At 40.0% G+C, this 19,543-nt stretch overlaps 1 protein-coding gene across 1 annotated transcript in view; it reads left to right on the top strand.

The window, feature by feature from the left end:
- Window positions 1–19,543, top strand: part of ATP8B3 (ATPase phospholipid transporting 8B3) — a 95,391-nt gene that overhangs the window by 16,987 nt on the left and 58,861 nt on the right. The window contains 4 exon segments of the mRNA XM_074303583.1: window positions 9,272–9,327; window positions 10,674–10,765; window positions 12,261–12,374; window positions 19,035–19,133. Coding sequence (XP_074159684.1) covers window positions 9,272–9,327; window positions 10,674–10,765; window positions 12,261–12,374; window positions 19,035–19,133 — 361 coding nt within the window.

The following is a 19,543-nucleotide window of genomic DNA, read 5'->3' as shown; positions in this document are numbered from 1 at the left end:
CCTTAAAAAACAAGTTGAGGTAACTTAATTTAGGGTAAATGGTGATGAGGTCCTGGATAGTTAAATGTAGGTTGGCAGAGAAAACCTAAAGGATTGATAAAATTGTTCCCTGGGGCAGGCAGAGAAAAGGTTGTGATAGAGATTAGTTTAGCTTCATGGTTCTATCTTCTGAGTAGGTAGTCCATTCAGAAATCCAAGCTGTGTCAACCCCCTGAGGCCTACTCTCTGTGGGAGTCATGAGCAGTCTCACCTTGCCATGCCCTGTCAGAAATCCCAGTCATGTTTTCGAGGCTAAATTTTCCTTATAATTACCTATAAAATTTCCCTATAATATTCCCTACTTATGGCTCATGCCATTTTTGCTGCATTCCTTTGGGTCAGTCTAACACAATACTCTTGTCTCCTCATGGTGTCTTTCCTCTTATCTCTCTTTTTTGCCATGTGGTATCTCTTCAAACCCCACTATGTCTCATGGTGTCTCTCTTCTCAGATCCCATTTCTCCTCCTTATGGCTAACTAACTCTTTTAGGGTGCTAAATCCCTTTGAGGATTTAGTCTGCCAACTAAGGGCACACTTCAACCTTATGAGGTGTTTTCTTTCTCCTAGCCAATTGCAAGTTCCCCGAGAGGACTTGTCTTTTCCATTTGTTAAAACCCCTTTCTTGCTAACTATGTGCTCTGCCACTCTATTTCATATTTACCATTCTGGGAATCTATTGTAAATCTTTGTTTTGTGTGTAACCTCTTCTCCTAAATAAACCTATATTACAGCTTAGAAGGGTACATGAGAGAGAGGAGGCTACTAGGAAAGAAAGAAGAATGTGTGATATTGCCAAAGAGAATAGTCATTGTGAATTCTTCACATGACTGAACCCCAACATTTGGTGCCTATATCAGCCATATCAATAGTAGTGTGGTTATAGCAAATGAGGGAGGAAAATCTTGAAAAAAAAAAAAAAACTTCCAATAACAGAGACAGATGGAGGAAATAGAAACTTAACTTTCAAAACTTTATATGTAAATGGGTTAAACGATACAATAAAATGAAAAAAAGTGACAGATTGCTTAAGAAAACAAAACCCTACTTATAAGAAACATTTTATAAAAAACAAAAACAAACACCCAAAGACATACATGAATATGGAATGGAATGGAAAAAATTTACTATCTATTAAGTAAATCCAGAGAAGCAGATGCTGAGATCATGCTGTCTGACAAAGCAAAAACATTCAAAAAATAAAAAAAAGAGATAAATATGGAAAGTAAAAAAGGGATAAATACGGAAAGTACATTGTTCTAAAAAGGAACCATAGATAATAAACCAATATCAAGAGCTTATATGCTCCAAATTCCTAAAGAAAACATTATCTATACATAGAAGACATACACAGTAGCAGAAGAGTGACTGGAGTGGACTTCAATAGCCCTCTCTCAATTTTAGATAAATCTAACAAAGATAAGGAAAAGAGAAAATATGGAATTGAACAAATAGCTGGAAAAACTAGAATGAAAACACAAGGCATCTTCTAAATGACAGCGCAAAAGAATATCCATATTTCTTATCACCTCGTGAAACTTTACAAAAACTGACAATGTACTAGGGGTACAAAGATATTGCAAACAAATACAAAAAGACAGAAATAGTTAATACATTCTTTTATAGACCATAAAAAATAAAAATAGTCATTAATTCAGAGATTATAAGCAAAAGATACAGACTCATATAGAGACTTAATAATGAAATCCTAAATAATGACTGGGAAGGGGAACAGATTATAGAAATAATTAAATCCATGTAAAAGAAAATGGTAATGATAAAACAATGTACCAAAATCTCTAGGATGCAGCTAACTCAATACTCAGGGGAAAAAAAATCTTTTCCTTACATTAACAAAATAGAAAAATAAAGGATTAGTAAACTGACTATATTAAAAAAAATAGAAAGCCAATAAATAAATTTAAAATAAGCACAAATAAGAAATATTTAAAAATTTGAGGAAAAATAAATAAATTGGAAACCAAAAATACATAGAAATGATAAATAAACCTAAAAGCTAGTTTTTTTTTTAAAGCATTAATAAGTCTTTAGACAATCTGATTAACAAGAAGAGAGCAGAAAACAGAATCATTAAAATGGCAAATATGCAGGGTAAAATCACAGCAAAACCAGAACAAATTTTTAAAAATCAGAATATAATATGCTAGCAAAACAGAATACACACAAACACACAAATAAGGAATTTACCACTCTTTTTAAAAGGAAGAAACTGACCCAAAGAGAGCTAGAACTTGCTTAAGGTTACACGATAGGGGTGGGGTTCAAACCCAGGCTTCCTCATTCTCTGTTTTAGGCTTTCCCCCCCTTATACCAAATTGTTTCCTGTTGGCATATTCAGCCATATCACTTTCAAGCCTTGTTCACCTTTTGTATTTTATAAGTCCAACAGGGAAGTCTTTGATTCTGTCTTGAGCCTCTGATTACATAAAGGTAATAAGAAACAAAAATCAAGTCTTTGATTTCCAAAAGAGTTTTTAATGAAAAGGCATGACGAAAAAAACACAAAACAAAATCTTACCTAAATCTAAGAACTCCAACCCCAATTCCCAACCAAAAAACACCTGGATCTGCTGGGGCATTTTTGTGGCTACAAGTTCTTAGAGGCATCTTTGGTGACTTCCTTCAACTGTGGTAAGAAAGTCGAGGGACTTAAGGAGAACTGATTACTGAGTCAAGAATTGCCTCATGCTTTTCCTTAGTTAGCCAACAGCCTATAATTTTGTGGTTGTTGTTTTTAAAGGTGAGAAGGTCCTTTGAAGGTCAGTCTTTTTTTGTATAGTGTCTCAGTTGAGAAAGAGAAGTGCTGGAGCTCTAGGCTAGCCCCTTCCAGGTTACTAAAGGAGCCACTGGGCGGGTATTCAAAAGGAGAAAGGGAAGGGAGCTCCCAATGCTATGAGGACTTTGTGAGTTGCTGGTGTCCTAGCCCCTTTGTTGAGGTCCAGAAGGGATCCCAAAAGGTTGGAGTCCCAGGCTGATGTTATGAGGTATCTCAAAAGAATTTGCAGGCTTGAGCCCATCTCCAAGTCAAGGGGCAAAGTTTATTGGAATTGTAACGCCAATGGAAGCAGGTTAAGTTCCAAAAGAATTTAGCAAAGGACCCTAGAGAAAAGAGAGATTTATAGGACAAAGTTGATCAGAGCTTTATGTTACTTATTTGCTAATTATATGGCTTACAAATAGGTTTGAGGGGTGTTCTATTCACTATTGGCTCAGGAACTTGGTTATCACTGACCAATAGATTATCTGTTTGACAGTAATGTTTGTAGGACCATTCTAAGGCCAGAAGACTGAAATCATTGACAGACAGATTGTTAGAACAATAACATTCTAAGGTTAGAGGGCCTCAAGATCACCAATATATCTTCCCTAAAACTCTAAGGGAAGAAATATTATATTGCTAGGCCAGAAGACTTTTACAATCACAGGTTGCCAGAAGGCCTTGGGATCACAGATTCCAAAGCCAGAAGACTTTAGAATCACTGATAAATTGTTAGAATAGACGCACCCCAAGGCCAGGGGGACCTCCCTAATGCTATCTCCCCTAGAAGCTATATTCTATAAATGTCACTGTGTGGTCCTTAAGGATTTAGAAGATTGAAATTTGGAAGAGACTTAGAAGACATAATAGCAACAGGAACTAGCATTTTTGTTGCTTTAAATTTTTTAAAAGTGTTTTAAATACATGATCTCATGGAGAAGCAGCATGTTGTGCAGGTAGGACATTGGACCTTGAATCAGAAAAACATGGATTCAAATTCTGCCTCAGATACTTACTAGCTGGGCAGGTCAGTTCAGGATCGGAGCTCAGGTCCCTCATCTGTAGAATGAAGGGACTGGACTTGATGGACTATAAGGTTTCTTTCGGTTCTAAATCTGGGATCCTATGATGGTTTGTCTTCATAATAATAATGATAATCTTGATTTTACAGCTAAGGAAACTAAGGCTCAGAAAAGTTAAGTGACCTGTCAGGAACCACATAGCTATTGGAGGGAAGATTTAAATTCTGCCTTTTCCTGATTCCAAGTCCAGTTCTCTCTGCTATGCTTTGCCAGCTCTTCACCATGTTCATTTTACTGTTAGAGAAACTGAAGTCTACAGAGGTTGAGTTCTCAGGGTGACTCATTATTTCATGATACAGACTGAGAATCTCCACCCAGAACCCAGGAAAATGGAATGCATTTGGTGGATGGGGATTTCCTGTGGGCTTTTCCCTGCGCCTCTGATGTTCCTTAGGAAAAATAGAGTTATAGGATCAGTTTTAGATTCAGAACTGAAAGGGACTTTCAAGGCCATTAGGTCCATAAAGATTTTACATGTGGAGAAACTGAGGCAGAGACGTTAAAGGGCTTTCCCTAGATTGCACAGCTACTAAATGTTGGAGGTTTTTCTCACTCCAAGCCCTGTCAACAATGGTGCTCTGTAGGAAATCTCAGGTTCATCTTTCCAAGGTCAGTCTTGGTTATCTAGTGTAATCAGCCGGGGCTTTGAATAGACAATCACCAATAGGGATCTTTATCTGGCCATTTTAGGAAGAACACTGGCCAAAGATAACTGTGGTGTTCATAGGTCTGGTGATCTGCATGGTCCTAGAGAGCAGAAGCAGGAGCTGCAGAGGGGACAGATTTCATTTGCTAGAAGGGAAAGCTTCCCCCTCAATCAGTAATTTAAGAATACAAAAAATTTGCTAGTTCAGGAGGCAGTTAAGTGCATTGAAGTGACCACTGGAGGTCTGGAATCCTCCTGAGTTCAGGAAAACCTGAGTTCAGATCCAGCCTCCAACACTTCCTGGTTATGTAATTCTGAGTAACAAACAAACAAGTAAATTCTGAGTTTGCATTTTATTCATAAGCAAGGAGGAGATGTTGAAAAATTTTAAGTAATTTTAAAATTTTAATCAATTAAATTTTTTTTTCTTTTTTTCTTTTTGAGGCTGGGGTTAAGTCACACAGGGTCACACAGCTAGGAAGTGGTAAGTGTGTGAAATCACATTTGAACTCAGGTCCTCCTGAATTCAAGGCTGGTACTCTATCCACTGCGCCACCTAGCTGCCCCCTCAATTAAAATTTTTTAAGATGAAATAACATATATGCATTAAATGGGCTGGAGACACTTCCAGACTGTTGACACTTGAACTCGAAGGAATTTTAAATAAGGAAAGCACACACACACACACACACACACACACACACACACATGCACGCACACACACACATTTAGACATGCAGAGCAATCTTTTGCTAAAGTGTAGAAACATAAATGTAGATCTGTCTGAGGTAATTTTCTCCATCCTGGGTAACACTTAACTTTTGTCTGCCTCAGTTTCCTCATCTGTAAAATGAGGATCGTAATTGTACCTGCCTCACAGGGTTATTATGGTGAAGATGATTAAATGTAATTTGTAAAAATTTGGCAAATTTTTATTGTTTCTAAGTCTTTTCAGTCGTATCTAGCTCTTTGTGATCCCATTTGAGGTTTTCTTGGTAGTGATACTGGAGGGTTTTGCCATTTCCTTCTCCAGCTCATTTTACAGATAAGAAAACTGAGGCAAATAGGGTGAAGAGAGTCTCACAACTAGTAAGCGTCTGGGGTCAAACTTGAACTCTGGAGGATGAGTCTTACTGACTCCAACGTGCCACACTTAATACATGTTGGTTCCCTTCCCCGCTTTCTCCCTTGTTGGAGAGTTTCAAGCTGAGGCTGGATAGACTCTTTGGGGTGGATGTTATTAAGGGGATTCTTATTCAAGTGTGGGCTAAACTAGGTGCTCTCTGGTCTCCTTTCCCATTCTAAGATTCTGTGGTTCTGAGAGGGAATAGCCCACGGGCCCCCAAGAGAACGCGTAGCCACCTGCCAGACAACCTCCCGAGGTGACTCCCACCTCCCTGCGGGTGTACCTACTTCAAAGTTTGCTGCCTTTGCCAGTTTTCGAGCTGGGAAGTCCCTGATATCTGGGTGGATAAGTGCAGGGTTGCTTTCCTGCTCTTGGCACTGCTTCCAAGGTGCCGTGGTTTCATCGGTGCAGTTGTTTCCTTCATGATGCAGACCCTAACCCTTCTCACCCAGGTGGGGATGTCGTGAGCTCCTTCCTGGTGACCACACTCTCCACTTTCAGGCAGAGTGGTCTCCTGAAAACAGAGCCAGGTCACTGCTGGCCCGGCTTACAGTGAGCTTGCCCTGCTGGTGGGCTTCAAGAACACAGGACTATGTCCCGGCTCCCATGAATCATCATCAGCAGGCTTAGTGTCAGAATCCACTTATTCTTTCCTTCAACAACCAAGGATTATGGTCCTGCTATATGCAGAGTGATGTGCAGGTGCTGGGGGAGACTCGGGTTTAGATAAAACCCAGCCCTTTCTTATGTCTTATAAAGAAGACAAAACATTTCAGGGTACCCATGACAACCATGCTCTCCCCCAAACCAGCCTGGAGCATGACTCTTAACCCACTCTCCATCTCCACCCCAGCAGGGTTCTTCTTGCTCTGTTACCACCTCCATATCAAGGACTCCTCCTCTGAGAAGGTGTTTTGGGAAGCATCCTCCTTCAGCAGCCCGGACCACCCCAGAAATGTTTCTCCACCATGTTCCCAGACTGGAGCCCTCCACCCTCACCCAGACCCTGGCACAGCTTTCTAGGATCTTTTCAGTATGGTCCCCCTGGATAGAACATTAGCAGCTTTCTTTTGCCTGCCTCTACTGTTTGTTTATGTGGGTATTCTCAGCACAGCACAGTTACTGACACATACAAGGCATGTGTATGTGAACTAATAGTCTTTCTCTCTCTCTGTCTCTCTCTGTCTCTTTGTCTTTGTCTCTCTCTGTCTCTCTCTTTTCCTCCCTCCCTCCCTCTCTTCTTTCTTTCCTTCTCTCCTCTCTCTGTCTTTCTCTTCCTCTCTTTCCTCTCTTTTTCTCTTATCTCTGAATCTGTGTCTTTGTCATTGCTTCTGTCTCCTCTCTCTCTTCTCTCTGTCTCTATCTCTGTCTCTCATCTATCTCCTTATATAGATTCTCTCTCTCTCTGTCTCTCTCTCTGTCTCTCTCTCTCTCTCTCTCTGTCTCTCTCTCTCTGTCTCTCTCTCTGTCTCTCTCTCTCTGTCTCTCTGTCTCTCTCCTTCTCTCTCTCTCTGTCTCTCTCTGTCTCTCTCTCTCTCTCTCTGTCTCTCTCTCTCTGTCTCTCTCTCTCTCTCTCTCTCTCTCTTTTTCTCTTTATATATATTCTACACCTCTTCTCTTCTTCCTCTTCACCCTCCTTGTTTTCTTCCTTCTCTTTCTTCCTTTTCTTCTTCTTTTCCTCCTCCTTCTCTTCCTTCTCCTCTCTTTCCTCCTGCTCTATCTTTCCTCTTCCTTTGCAGATCTTATTTTGCAGATGGCAATTTTTGAATTTTGTTGATTACCCAGTTGTAATCTTCTTCTGAGTTCCCATTAGAAAGAGGCCTGATGTGTCCATGATTTTTAAAAAAAAATTTTAAATTTTAAAAAAGAGGGGGAGAGAGGTAGGGCATACAGGCTCCTGAGGTTTGGTGAGCTTGCAAACAGGTTTTCATTTGTTCCTTAGGACAACCTTCTGAAGGCAGTGCTATTATCCGCATTTTAAAGGTGAGAAAAATGAGGTTCAGAAAGGTCAAGTCAGGTACAAGGGATGAAGTCTAGGTACAAGGGCCTTTATGAAGGTTTTAAAAACTATATTAATGCTAGCTATTTATATTGTTAGTTTATTTTATTCTTTGAATCTTTATTGCCTGACATATACTAGACATTTAATAATAATTGCTTGTTGATTGACTGATTCTTGTGGTCCCACTAGGGTTAGTGTTCAGAACTCCCTTGCTCCATCTGACTTAGCTTGTAAATATGATAAGCAGGAATCATTCTGGGAATTGCTGAATTTGTAATTTGTACAATTTACAATGAAATTGTAAATGAATGAAATTTGTAATTAGCATCCTGACTCTTTGTAAATGAGTGCTCTTGAAGTGGTTGGAATCAAGTTGTTCTCTTAAGGAAACTTCCTTCCTCCTATACACTTTTGTGCAGTTGTTTTTCATTCATGTCCAATTTCATGTTAATCCATTTGGAGTTTTCTTGGCAATGTTTTCTTGGAGTGGTTTGCCATTTTCTTCTCCTATTTTACAGGTGAGGAAACTGAGTCAAATAGGGTTGTGACTTGCTAAGAGTCACACAGCTAGTAAGTGTCTGAGGCTGGATTTGAACTCACTAAGAGGAGCCTTCTTGTGCTCTACCAGTGTACCACCTTGCTGCCCATGTGCTGTACTACAATTTATAAGAATAGGGTTTGCAAGGCAAATCTCAGAATAATCTCTGCCCCAGCCTTCCCCAATTCTTTAAGGAAGAGATAGAATGGTATCAGTGCCTTCTTTCTGTTCATTATCCTGTAGAAATGTTGTTCATAGCTGTTTCCTTGTTTCCCCCCATTACATTATTAGACACCTCCATTAGTCCCTAGTTAGTCCTCAAGCGATGGGACTGTCTTTTATCTACCTTTCTTTGTATCATCACCAGCATTTAGCACAGTGCTTAACAAATAGACAATTAATAAATGTTTACTGAATGACTGCTGCCCAATTGATACTCCTAATATGTGGATTTCCCCATGACACTCCCCGTCTTCTATAAACTTCAATATCTCTCAGGTAAAAAACAAGTTCAAAGTCCTTTAAACTTGGTTTCAACTGACCTTTCCAACCTTATTATATATTGTTCCCCTTCACAGTTGTATATTATTATATGTCATTTCTTATTACATATTACTCCTCTTTATTCAGATCAAACTGACCTTCTTGGTATCTCCCACATATGACTTTTCATTGACTGTCCCCCATGCCAGAAATATATTCGTATCTTACTGTCACCTGTGAGAATCTCAAATTGCCTTTAAAGTCAAGAGGTCTTGCCTGACCATCCTCTCAGCCTCTACTGCTTCTTTCCACCTCAAGTCTCTATTTGCTCACTTGTAAAGTAGGAATAATAATAGGACCTGCTTTACTGAATTGTTGCTAGGATCAGATAACACCTAAAAAGAATGGGGAAAAGTCTAGGTACAGAGGAAGAAGGGGGCCAGCTTATGAAGGGCTTTAAAAACTATATCAATGCTAGTTATTAATGTTGTTATTTTATTCTTTGTGTCTCTGATGCCTGACATATAGTGACACTTAATAATTGCGTGTTGATTGACTAATTCTTGTGGTCCCACCAGGATGAGTGTTCAGAACTCCCAGGACAATTTTGGAAATGAAAATGAGAAGGAGCCAGGTGGGTACAGTTTGGGGCTTGAAGTCAACAGGGAGGTGGGTGGGGTTCCAGAGAAGGGATAGGTCACAGGGATCGGTAAACTCAGGGAGTCTATAAATATGACCCAGTAGACAAAAAATGGGAGCTCTCAGCTTTCATTCAGAGAAGTATGGTGCTGAGGATGATACTGAGAGGCTGCAATCAGACTATGGAGAGCTTTGAATGCCAAACTGAGGAGAGTTTATATTCTTTACTCCTGGCAGTGGAGAGTCACTGAAGCTTTTTGGGTAGGAGAGTGGGATTGATTGTTTGGAGGCTAGGAGACTGAAAGCAGGGAACAAGGTCAGTTGGAAGAAAATATTCCTCTTGTTCCTTATCTGGAGAATTTTTATATGGTTGCTGATGGCTTTTCTTCTTTTGAAAAATTGCCGTTCACATACTCTGATCATTTATCTATTGGGGAATAGTTCTTGCTCCTATATATATGGTTCAGTTTCTAGGCAACTTTCTAAGACTATAGATTACAGAGAAAGTGCCAATTTGTGTTGGTAAAGGGACTTTCTCCTTGAAATCACAAGTCCTGTCCCTCTCCTTCCTACACAAAAGACATGGATGGCACTCTTAAAGCTTCCAGTTTTGTAATTCCGGCATAAAGGGTAAATGGAAGGTAATCTCAGAGGGAAAGTGTGAGCAATGGTGGGAGGATGGGGGAAGACCTGCAGAAGAAAAGGGAGATTTAAATAGAGCACGAGGGACAGTTAATGAAAAGATATGGTTAGAATATAGGGTCTCACCTCCTGTTGAGGAATAAATAGGAAGGCCAGAATCTCTGGACAAGGTGGGCAGAGGGAGATAAAGTCTAATGAAAGGTAGAAAGGGACCAAACAGCCAAAAGCCAAACAGAAGATTTAATGATTTTTTTTAGTGAATTTTAGTGAATAAAATGGGGGAAGGAGATAGATTTAATCCAGTAAAACAAGCCTTAAGTGTTTAGTCTCTAGTTTGTGAGGACACAAAGCTGCCCCTAGGGAGTTTATATTCTAATGTAGTAAACAAGTAAATAAATTTGAAGGAGGTTAGGGCAGCTGAGAAGGGAGGAGCCCCTGGGGGAGATCTTGTGCTGGAGGCTGGTGAGAAGAGAGGAGAACCTTTAAGGGAGCAGCATCCTTGTCAGGATTCCACTTTGTTTATCATTGCCACTGAACTTCAGCCAGGGCACACCGCCAGAGCCGTTGCTCAGAGCATCTTCCCTTCCCAAAGGGCATGGCGGCTTCCCTCCTGGGGTGTAGTTAGGCCGTTTTCTCATTAGTAAATGCCAGGAGCTCCTGGGTGAGAGACAGTGAGTGGGTGCTTTGCTCTCGTTTCAGATTTCACTTGGGAGGTGAAAGCCAATGACCGTGCTTACCACAGACAGTTCAAGAAGAAGGTTTTTCTGTGCTGGAAGAGAAGGAAGTATGCGGTGAGCCTTGGACTCAGCAGCCCTAGCTCCCAGCTGGGCCTGCAAAGATTTGGGGAGGGGGGCTGGGAAACCTGGGGTTAATTTGTGAACTGAACCGGGTTCACACCTGGGAAAGGGATTGTGGAGGGGCCCTATAACCCCTGAATTAAGTGAGTCTTGATATAGATGTAAGCTTAGCAAAGGGTTTTCTATATGCTTTCTTTTTGGTCTTCATTTAAGGGCAGTCTCATGACTATTTCCATTTCCTGGTTGAGGTTAGAAGACAGTAAAGATTTATCCACACAGCTAATCAGTGTCTGAAATGGGATGTAAACACCAGCCTACTTGACTCTAACCACTAAGCCATTCAAGAGTCTGAAGATCTGGGTTTAAGATAGCAATTTTGTCTAAACTTGCATTATGACCTTGGGCAAGTAATTTCCTTTTTCCTGGGTCTCAGTTTCCCTCTCTATAAAATGAAAAGGGAGTGAGGAGGACCAGATGATTCCAAAAGTCTCCTCCAAGTCTTTTTGGTGATATGGTGCTGAGAGGGGACTTCTGGGAATCTTGCAGATGGGGACCTTTGCTTCTGTCTGCTCGGATATTCCCCTTTTCCTATTTTCTTATCATTCTCAGTTCCTCACTGTCATTCACCTCCCCTAACCTCCATAGCTAATTCATTTCTAAATCCTGAGAATTGGTCAACAAGCATTTATTAAGCACTTGCCACTGTGTGTCATGCACCCTGCCCTCAAGGAACACATATCCAAATAGGGTTGATAACATATTGGATAATATAAACATTATATAACATATAATAACATAACATAAATAATTAGGAATAAGCAATATAGAGAGTCAAAGGCCTCTAACAAGCCTGCTAGGTAGTATGGCGGAGAGGGCATTGTTCTTGGGCTCAGGAAGACTTGAAACCTCAGGAAGACCTGAGTTTTGAATCCTGTTTAGGACTTTTCTAGTCATATGACCCTGAGCAAATAATCTAACCTTTCAGCCTCAGTTTCTTCACCTTGCCAGGTGGGATAACTTACCTCACAGGGTTGTTGCATGTAAAATAATCATCAGGAGTGACTGACTGCCAGACTCTGTAGTAGAAAACCTGGAAGCATGTCTGCCCTCAGGGAGCTTATATTATATATTTTATTATATTATTATATTATATATTATATTATCTCAGTGTCCCCCTGAGAGGTAATGCAGGTATCATCTGTCCTGCAGATGAAGGGACCAAGGCTCGTCAATGGTCAGATGGAGGCAAATCTTCCTGACTCCAAATCTGATACTCTGTCTATGACCCACCCTGCTGCCTTGTTAGTTATGTATCAGAGTTGACACAAATGGCTTAGAATCCCTGATATAAATACCTATATAAATACTAGCTGTTGCTGCTGATAGAGGACATTGACCTGAATCCTGAAAGTTCTTTGGACTGGGACAGGCAGGGGGACCCAGCTGCCCTCAGGCACTCTCACCATAATATAGACTGTGTTTATTTTAGGACAATGCCATCAAGACGGCTAAATACAACATCCTAACCTTCCTGCCCCTGAACCTCTATGAGCAGTTTCATCGAACAGCCAATCTCTACTTCCTTTTTGTTATCCTCCTGCAGGTAAGTCACCTCTTCAGTGATGGAGAAGGGGAAGTCAGCAACTGAGACAGAGCATAAAATAAGAGCATTGTGCTATCCTGAAGGTGTGGGGCAGGGGAAAGAAGGTGTTAGCTTCCAAGTCTGGCTCTGCTGCTAACTTTGTCAAATCCCTTCTTTGCTTGTGGGCCTCAGTTTCCTATCTGTAAAATGAAGGATGTTAGACTAATTGGTCTCTAAGGTCTCTTCCATATTTAGTACAAATACTACCAATTTCTGCCATTTCTATAGTTTTAATAATTCAATTGTCTGCTATATTTCCTCTCCTGTACTGGTTTTCTATGAAAAAGCAGAATTGAATCAATCCAAAATAAATGTGAGATGTGCAAAATTAAAGAAGCTACCCCAAATGTTCATAAGGACTATTTATGTCCGACCTGTGGCAGAGAACTCTGAGCTCAGATTGTTCTGATCAGCCACAGTGGGACACTGTAACTCGACTCTAACGTAGCCACGTCATTTGGGTTCTCTTTGAGTACAAAGGACCACAACCACCAATATTTCATCCAATGTAAAGCTCATATAGGGCCATAGTTATTTGCATATTATCTTCCCTTTTAGAATATGAGCTTGTTGAGGACACAGTGTGCATTTGCCTTTGTTATCTCAGTATTTAGTACAGAGCTTGGGACTGAGTACTAGACTCTATTAGAAAAACTGGATCCACATCTGCCCTCAGGGAGTTTATATTCCATTTGGTCTCAATGTCACCTTGAGAGGTTATGCAGGTTTTATTTATTCTGCCGAGGAAGGAACCAAGACTCATCAAGATTAAATGATTGGCCAGTGTTTGAATCCAGGTCTTCTTGATTTCTACTCTGATCCTCTGTCTAAACTCCAGGTTGCCTCTCTGTGCCAGAGCTGACACAGATGGCCTAGAATCTCTGAGAGTGGGCTTGATGGTACATGGAGAAGGTGGGGTAGCACAGGGGTGACTGGGGGAGATATTTGGCCAAGTGAGAAAGGGATGAAGTAGCCAGCAGATGAATCTGGGATCATCAAGCACAGTTGCCAGATAAGCCTGCTGAGGGTTTGGTGAGCGGTTGGAGGAAGGAACAACCGGTAAGTTTGGTTAGACTTCCTGGTGACTCCTTTGGAAGGCCCTACCCATTGTAGGCATGTACCTGGTGTAATTGAACATGTGGGTACTTTAGATGGCCCCATGGATAGAGAGACGCAATTTATTCCCTTGGCTTTGTTCTGATTTATAGGTCACAATTTCTTTGATATCAAGGAAATATGTAGGTTGGGTGGGTAAGCACAGGAAGGGAGATTGATAAACTTGGCAAGAATGCAGAAGCAAAGAAGGCTGTGGGAGGTGAGCCCTGTCAGGCTGAGGCAGGGCTGGAAGCCAGGTTGGCATAGAATTAGGGTTCTTTAAGGGTCATTGGTATAGGCAAGGAGGACCAATCATTTTGTCTATGATGGTGGGAGGACTGGATAGGTACCTTGTATGTGGTATAGGAGAAAGATCTGGAGAAAGTTGTCTGTTAAGCTACTTTTCAGTCCTGTCTGATTCTCTGTGACCCCTTTTGGGTTTTTTTGGCAACGATACAAGAGTTTGACATTTCCTTCTTCAGCTTATTTTACAGATGAAAAATGGAGGCAAATAAGATAAAGCAGTGGGCAGAGATGGGCACCCAGCTAGTATCTGAGGCCAGATTTGAACTCAGGAAAATGAACCTTCCTGACTTCAGACTTAATGCTCTAGCTATTGCTCCACCTAATTTAGATTTCACTTCAAATCTTAGCTTTGACATTAAACTAGCTAGGTGAGTTTGGACAACTTATATTAATTCCCTGAACCTCAATTTCCATATATGTAAAAGAGAAGTAAAAAAGCTTATATAGCCACTTCATGAGATTATTATGAAGAAAACTCATTTTATAAACCTGAAGGAAGTACAGAAATGGGGGGTATGCTTTTTCATCCCACTGACCACTCACCCCTGGGATATTTCATCACTTATGAACCACCCTTTACTTCTTCACTTATATTTTGTTCTCTCTTTTCTTTTTTTTCTTTCTTTTCCCCATCTCCCTTTCTGTTTGCCCCCTCTTCTTCTTTTTATCCCTCCTCTTTTCTCCTTTCCCGCTCTCTGTTCTTCTTCCATTAAAATATTTATTTATTTAAATTTAAATGCAAAATAGAAAAAGGAAAAAAAAAATTGCCATGTGCACAGCAGAAACGAGAGGATTCAAAATATAAAGCAATGTAAGTTCCCATTTCAAGAAAGCCTTTATGTGTTCATTGTATTCAGAGCTGTCTTTGCTTCTTTGTAAATTTTCTTTTGTTCTCTGCTGTGCACTTTTAATTTTATTGTTTTCCCCCCTTTCCTCCTTCACTCTCTCCAGGATGCCACAATTAAATATGGCTACACACACATATATAGACAAACATATATAATATACATATCTATACATAGATATCTATAATTGTATACATATATAGACATACACATTCATATGCATTTATGTAAGACTATACTATACTGGTTTGTCATCTGTTTCTCTGAAGGTGGATAACATCTTCCTTCAAAAAGCTAAATTTTTCTATATTGTTCTAAATCCACCAGCTCATTATTTTCTATACCTGTCATACAAGCTTATACTGACTACTTATTTTAATTAGCCTAAAATATTATTGAATCTCATTTCCTGTCCCTCCTGACTACTTTGCTTTACTTCTATCCATTATCTTGTTCTCCTACTACTTGACATAATCTCCAAACCTTCCTTATCCTCTCCCCCAACTCTTTCCCTTTGCTTCTTGTTTCTATTTGAATTTAGAAGACTGTTATCGGTCTCCAAATGTATATGTTCCCTATTTATATAATTTCCATTCATTGGTATTCCTTATCTCATTCCTGTTAGTCTACATACCCTTCTATATCTCCCCAAACTATTCCCTTAATCTCTCTCTCTCTTTTTTTTTTTTTTTTTTAATAAATTTAGAAGACTTTATTCCCTTCTAAATGTATATGTGGCTCTTTCTTTAACCCAGATGTGATGAGAGTAAGATTCCCTCTAAAAGTCCCTCCCTTACCCTCTCTCCCCTCCCTATCCCCTTATCCTCTTATTTCTTTCTGGATTTAGAAGACTTTTTATGTTCTTGATGAGAATAGAACTATTAGCCCTCCTCCTCATCTAATTTCTCTGTGTCAGTTATTCTGGTACCTCATTATAAATTTTAAATATATCCTATATAATAAATTATAAATATATCCTATATAATAGGATGACTACTTTTTTTTTTTTACTTTTTTCTACATTTTTTTTTCTATTTTAGAATATTCATCTTTACCCCAATCTTTCTTTAAACTATCCAATTATTAATGACAATTTTAGACATGCGCGTTACATTTCCATATTTAAAAAGTAAAGTTTGTCCTTATTAAATCCCTTTTAATTATTCTTTAATGTTTAGCTTATATTTCTCTTGGATCTTATATATCAATATTCTATTAAGTTTCAGTTTTTTTGGCAACAAAATAAATCTGGTAGTTCATTGAATATTTTTTTTCTGTTCAGGATTACACAACTTTGCTAGTATGATATTTTCAGCTGCAACCCTAGTTTTTTGATTCTTTGATATTTAGTGTTCTAGGACTTTAGCCTTTTAATATAGTCACTGCTAAGTTTTGTATGATTCCAGTTGATTGCTTGTAATGTTTTCACCCTGACCTGGGGGTTTCAGAATTTGGCTATACTATCTTTGTAGGTTTTCTTTGTAGACTCTATTTCAAGTGGTGATGGGTGGATTTTTTTCTATTTCTACTTTTCTCTCTCGTTCTAACACTTCAAGACAATTTTCTTGTATTTTTGAAGTGAGATTTCTTTTTTTTTTTTTAAATCATAGCTTTCATGTAGTCCTTATTTTTTTTATGTTTTCTCTTCTTGATCCATTTTGTGGATCAATTTTTTTTTAATGAGATATCTAACATTCTCTTCTTTTTTCTCAGTCTTTATATTTCATTTTATTATTTCTTGGTCTTTTATAACGTCACTGGCTTTCCCATGCCCAGTTCTTATTTTCAAGGAGTTGTTTTCTTCCTTCTCCTTTTCCAGTTGGCTGACTTCCTTTTCATAATCTTCTTGTTTTTCTTGGATTGTTTTTTTTTTTCTTTCAATTCTTCCTTAGACACTCTCTTTTGATTTTTAGTATTTTTCAAGTTCTACTATGAATTCTTTTTGGTTAGGTGACCATTTTATGCTATTCTTTGGGATGGAAAAGGCTTTTTTGGGCTTCAGTATCCTCCTCTGAAGGTGAACTTCAGTTTTTTCTATTCCCATGGTAACTTTCTGTGGTTGGGTTCTTTCTTCTTTGTTGGATTTAAAAAAAAAAAAAAAATTATAACAGCTTAGGTGGTGCAGTGGATAGAGCATCAGCCCTGAAGTCAGGAGGACCTGAGTTCAAATCAGATCTCAGACACATCCTAGCTAACTGATCCTGGGCAAGTCACTTAATCCTGACTGCCTCAGCAAAAAAATAAAAATAAAGATATATATATATATATAAATAAAATCACCTCTAGTCTGAGGTATGGGAGGTGGAGCTTCTGGCCTCAGTTCCTCCTTCAGTTCTCTCTTCTGTTATGAAATGGAAACCAAGAATTCTGCCCTCTTTTAAGTGTCTGCAGCCAGCAGACTCACTGGGCATGCTGGTTCCTTCTTACTCAGAGCCTTGTCTCAGCAGCACAGCTGGGCCTGGTATTCATAATCAGCAGAAGTTCCCCCATTTTCCCCTGCTCAGCAGGGAATTTGGCTCTCCACACCTGGAAAGTGAAAGTTCCTATGGCTGGAGCCAAGGCTACTTCCTAACCCAGGTAGCTCCAGGGCTTATGCTTGCTGTTTCACTGGAATTAGCCTGGTGGTATTTACACAGACCCCATCCAGGGGTCTTTCTTCTGATCTTTTCCAAATGTCCAAGGAGGACCACCATTTTGTTCCAATTCTTGTTTGTAATGGACCAGAACTCTGGAGAAAGGTGTTAACTCAGTGGAATTGATGAGACAATGGTTATCTAGTTTAACATGTTGATTAATAGTTCTCTAGTTCAGTATGATAGAATTATTCTTACAACAAATAATGGTTCCCTAGTGATATAATGATTGGCTTATACTCATTATGATGAATGGATTTAATTGTAATAGAGTATTTAAGAAGCCAGAGTCAGACCTAGAGAGGATTCCGAGACAGACTTGTAGAAGATAGAAGATTGGAGGCTGGAGCTCAAGGTCTCAGAGCCAAGGAGAGACATTCACTCCTCCCATCACCATGGTGGCTGGCCTGACTTCCTGCATTTCCTCCATTGAGACCAAGGCCCATCTAAAAGGCCTTCAGAAAGCTAGCCGAGCCCAGGCAAGGAGACAATAAAGAATTTGGACTTTATCCCTGGCTATTCTTGTGGTGATTACTCTGCCAAAATGAAGGCTGGTCCAGAGACCCCCAGAAAGTTAAGCCAGAACATTTTACTTGTTTTATTTTTAATTCTCTCCATTCCTTCTGAGGGCCTTACTATTTTGTCTTATTTGTGGGGGGAATCTGGAGAGCCTGCAATTTTCTGACCTATTCTGCCATCTCCCCAGAAGCCTTTCCTTTTTTTTTTCTTTTCCTCTTTTATCTTCATTCCCTTTCCCTTCTTCCTTCCTCTTTCTCTTCTCTTTTCCCCTCTCCCTCCTTTCTCCTTTATTTTCCCTTTTCCTTCCCTCTTCTGATTCCTTTCTTTTCCTCACTTCATTCATCCCTTTCTCTCTCTGCCTTTCTCTCAGAGTTTTTCTCTCCACCTCTGTCTCTCTCTCTCTGTCTCTCTCTCTCTGTCTCTCTCTCTCTCCGTCTCTCTCTTTCTCTCTCTCTCTCTCTCTTTCTCTCTCTCTCTCTCTCTCTCTCTCTCTCTCTCTCTCTCTCTCTCTCTCTCTCTCTCTCTCTCTGCTTTTCTTTGAATGCTTTTTCTCTCCATCTCTCTCTGTCACTGTCTCTCTCTATCTCTATCTCTATTTCTATCTCTCACATTTCTTTCTCTCTATGTCTCTCTGTCTCTCGATCTATTTCTCAGTTTCTCTCTCCATCTTTCTCTGTCTCTATCTGCATTTCTCTCAATGTGTTTCTCTCAATCTTTCTTCTGTGTCTTTCTATCTCTGTCTCTATCTCTCTTTGTCTCTCTATCTTCCCCTCTCTAATAGAATCAGTCCAAATCAACAACAAGCATTTATTAGTCACCTTATTTGAAGATGGGGACAAAACCAAAATAACCCATATCTTCAAGGCCCTTATGTTCTACTGGATTCTATTAGATTGGGTTTGGATTTAGAAGATTTTAAATGCCATGCTTTCATGGTGAATACTGGAGAATTATGGAATGTGTACACAGGTATGTGACCAAATCTAGATTCTAGTGAGTGATCCACCCAGGACCTGCCATTTAGGGATTTCTTCGGTTCTCCTGGTATCTATTCTTAAGCTTTAGCTGGGACCCCCTGGGACTTCCCCTTATCTCTTGAAATGATTTCCCTTGTGCCAAAGTCACTCAGAGGCCTAGGAGATAGCAAAAGAGAGAGGGGTGCATTGGCTCAGGTCGTCTTGATGGGTACTTCAGGTAGTGACTCTGCTTTACCTCTTCCTTAGACCATCCCAGAGATTGCTACACTGCCTTGGTTTGCTCTGCTGCTGCCACTTGGTTGTCTCCTCATCATCCGAGGGGCTCGAGACCTGATGGATGACATAGTGAGTTTATTGGGGAGGGTCCTTCAAGATGCATGGTGATGCTGATGGTGATTGAGGGAGAGGGGCTGACCTAAGTCCTAGAGAAAACTGACTTCTGATTGCCCCTTGTCTCCTAAGACTCCGGAGGAGTGAGCAGGGGGGAGGTAGGCCCTGGGACAGGGGGATCCTGAAAGTGGTGGCCTAAAGCTAGGTTAAGGAGAAAGCCACATAGTGTGGGGAAGAGCTCCTATGAGGAAGAATAATTGGGGATGGAGAATTATGATGGGTTGTGATGAGAATACATTAGATTAGAGAGAATATTGGAGATGAGAAGAGAAGATTGAGAAATATGTGATCTGAGATATAAAACAAGTGTGCCTCAGCACTCTGGAGCAGGGTTCTAGTTGTCCCATCCTCGTTATGGTTCTCTG

This window comes from Sminthopsis crassicaudata, chromosome 1 (assembly GCF_048593235.1).
Source record: "Sminthopsis crassicaudata isolate SCR6 chromosome 1, ASM4859323v1, whole genome shotgun sequence".
Classification (NCBI taxonomy): Eukaryota; Metazoa; Chordata; class Mammalia; order Dasyuromorphia; family Dasyuridae; genus Sminthopsis; species Sminthopsis crassicaudata.
The sequence above is the reverse complement of the archived record's forward strand: the minus strand, read 5'-3'. Positions and strand labels throughout refer to the sequence as shown.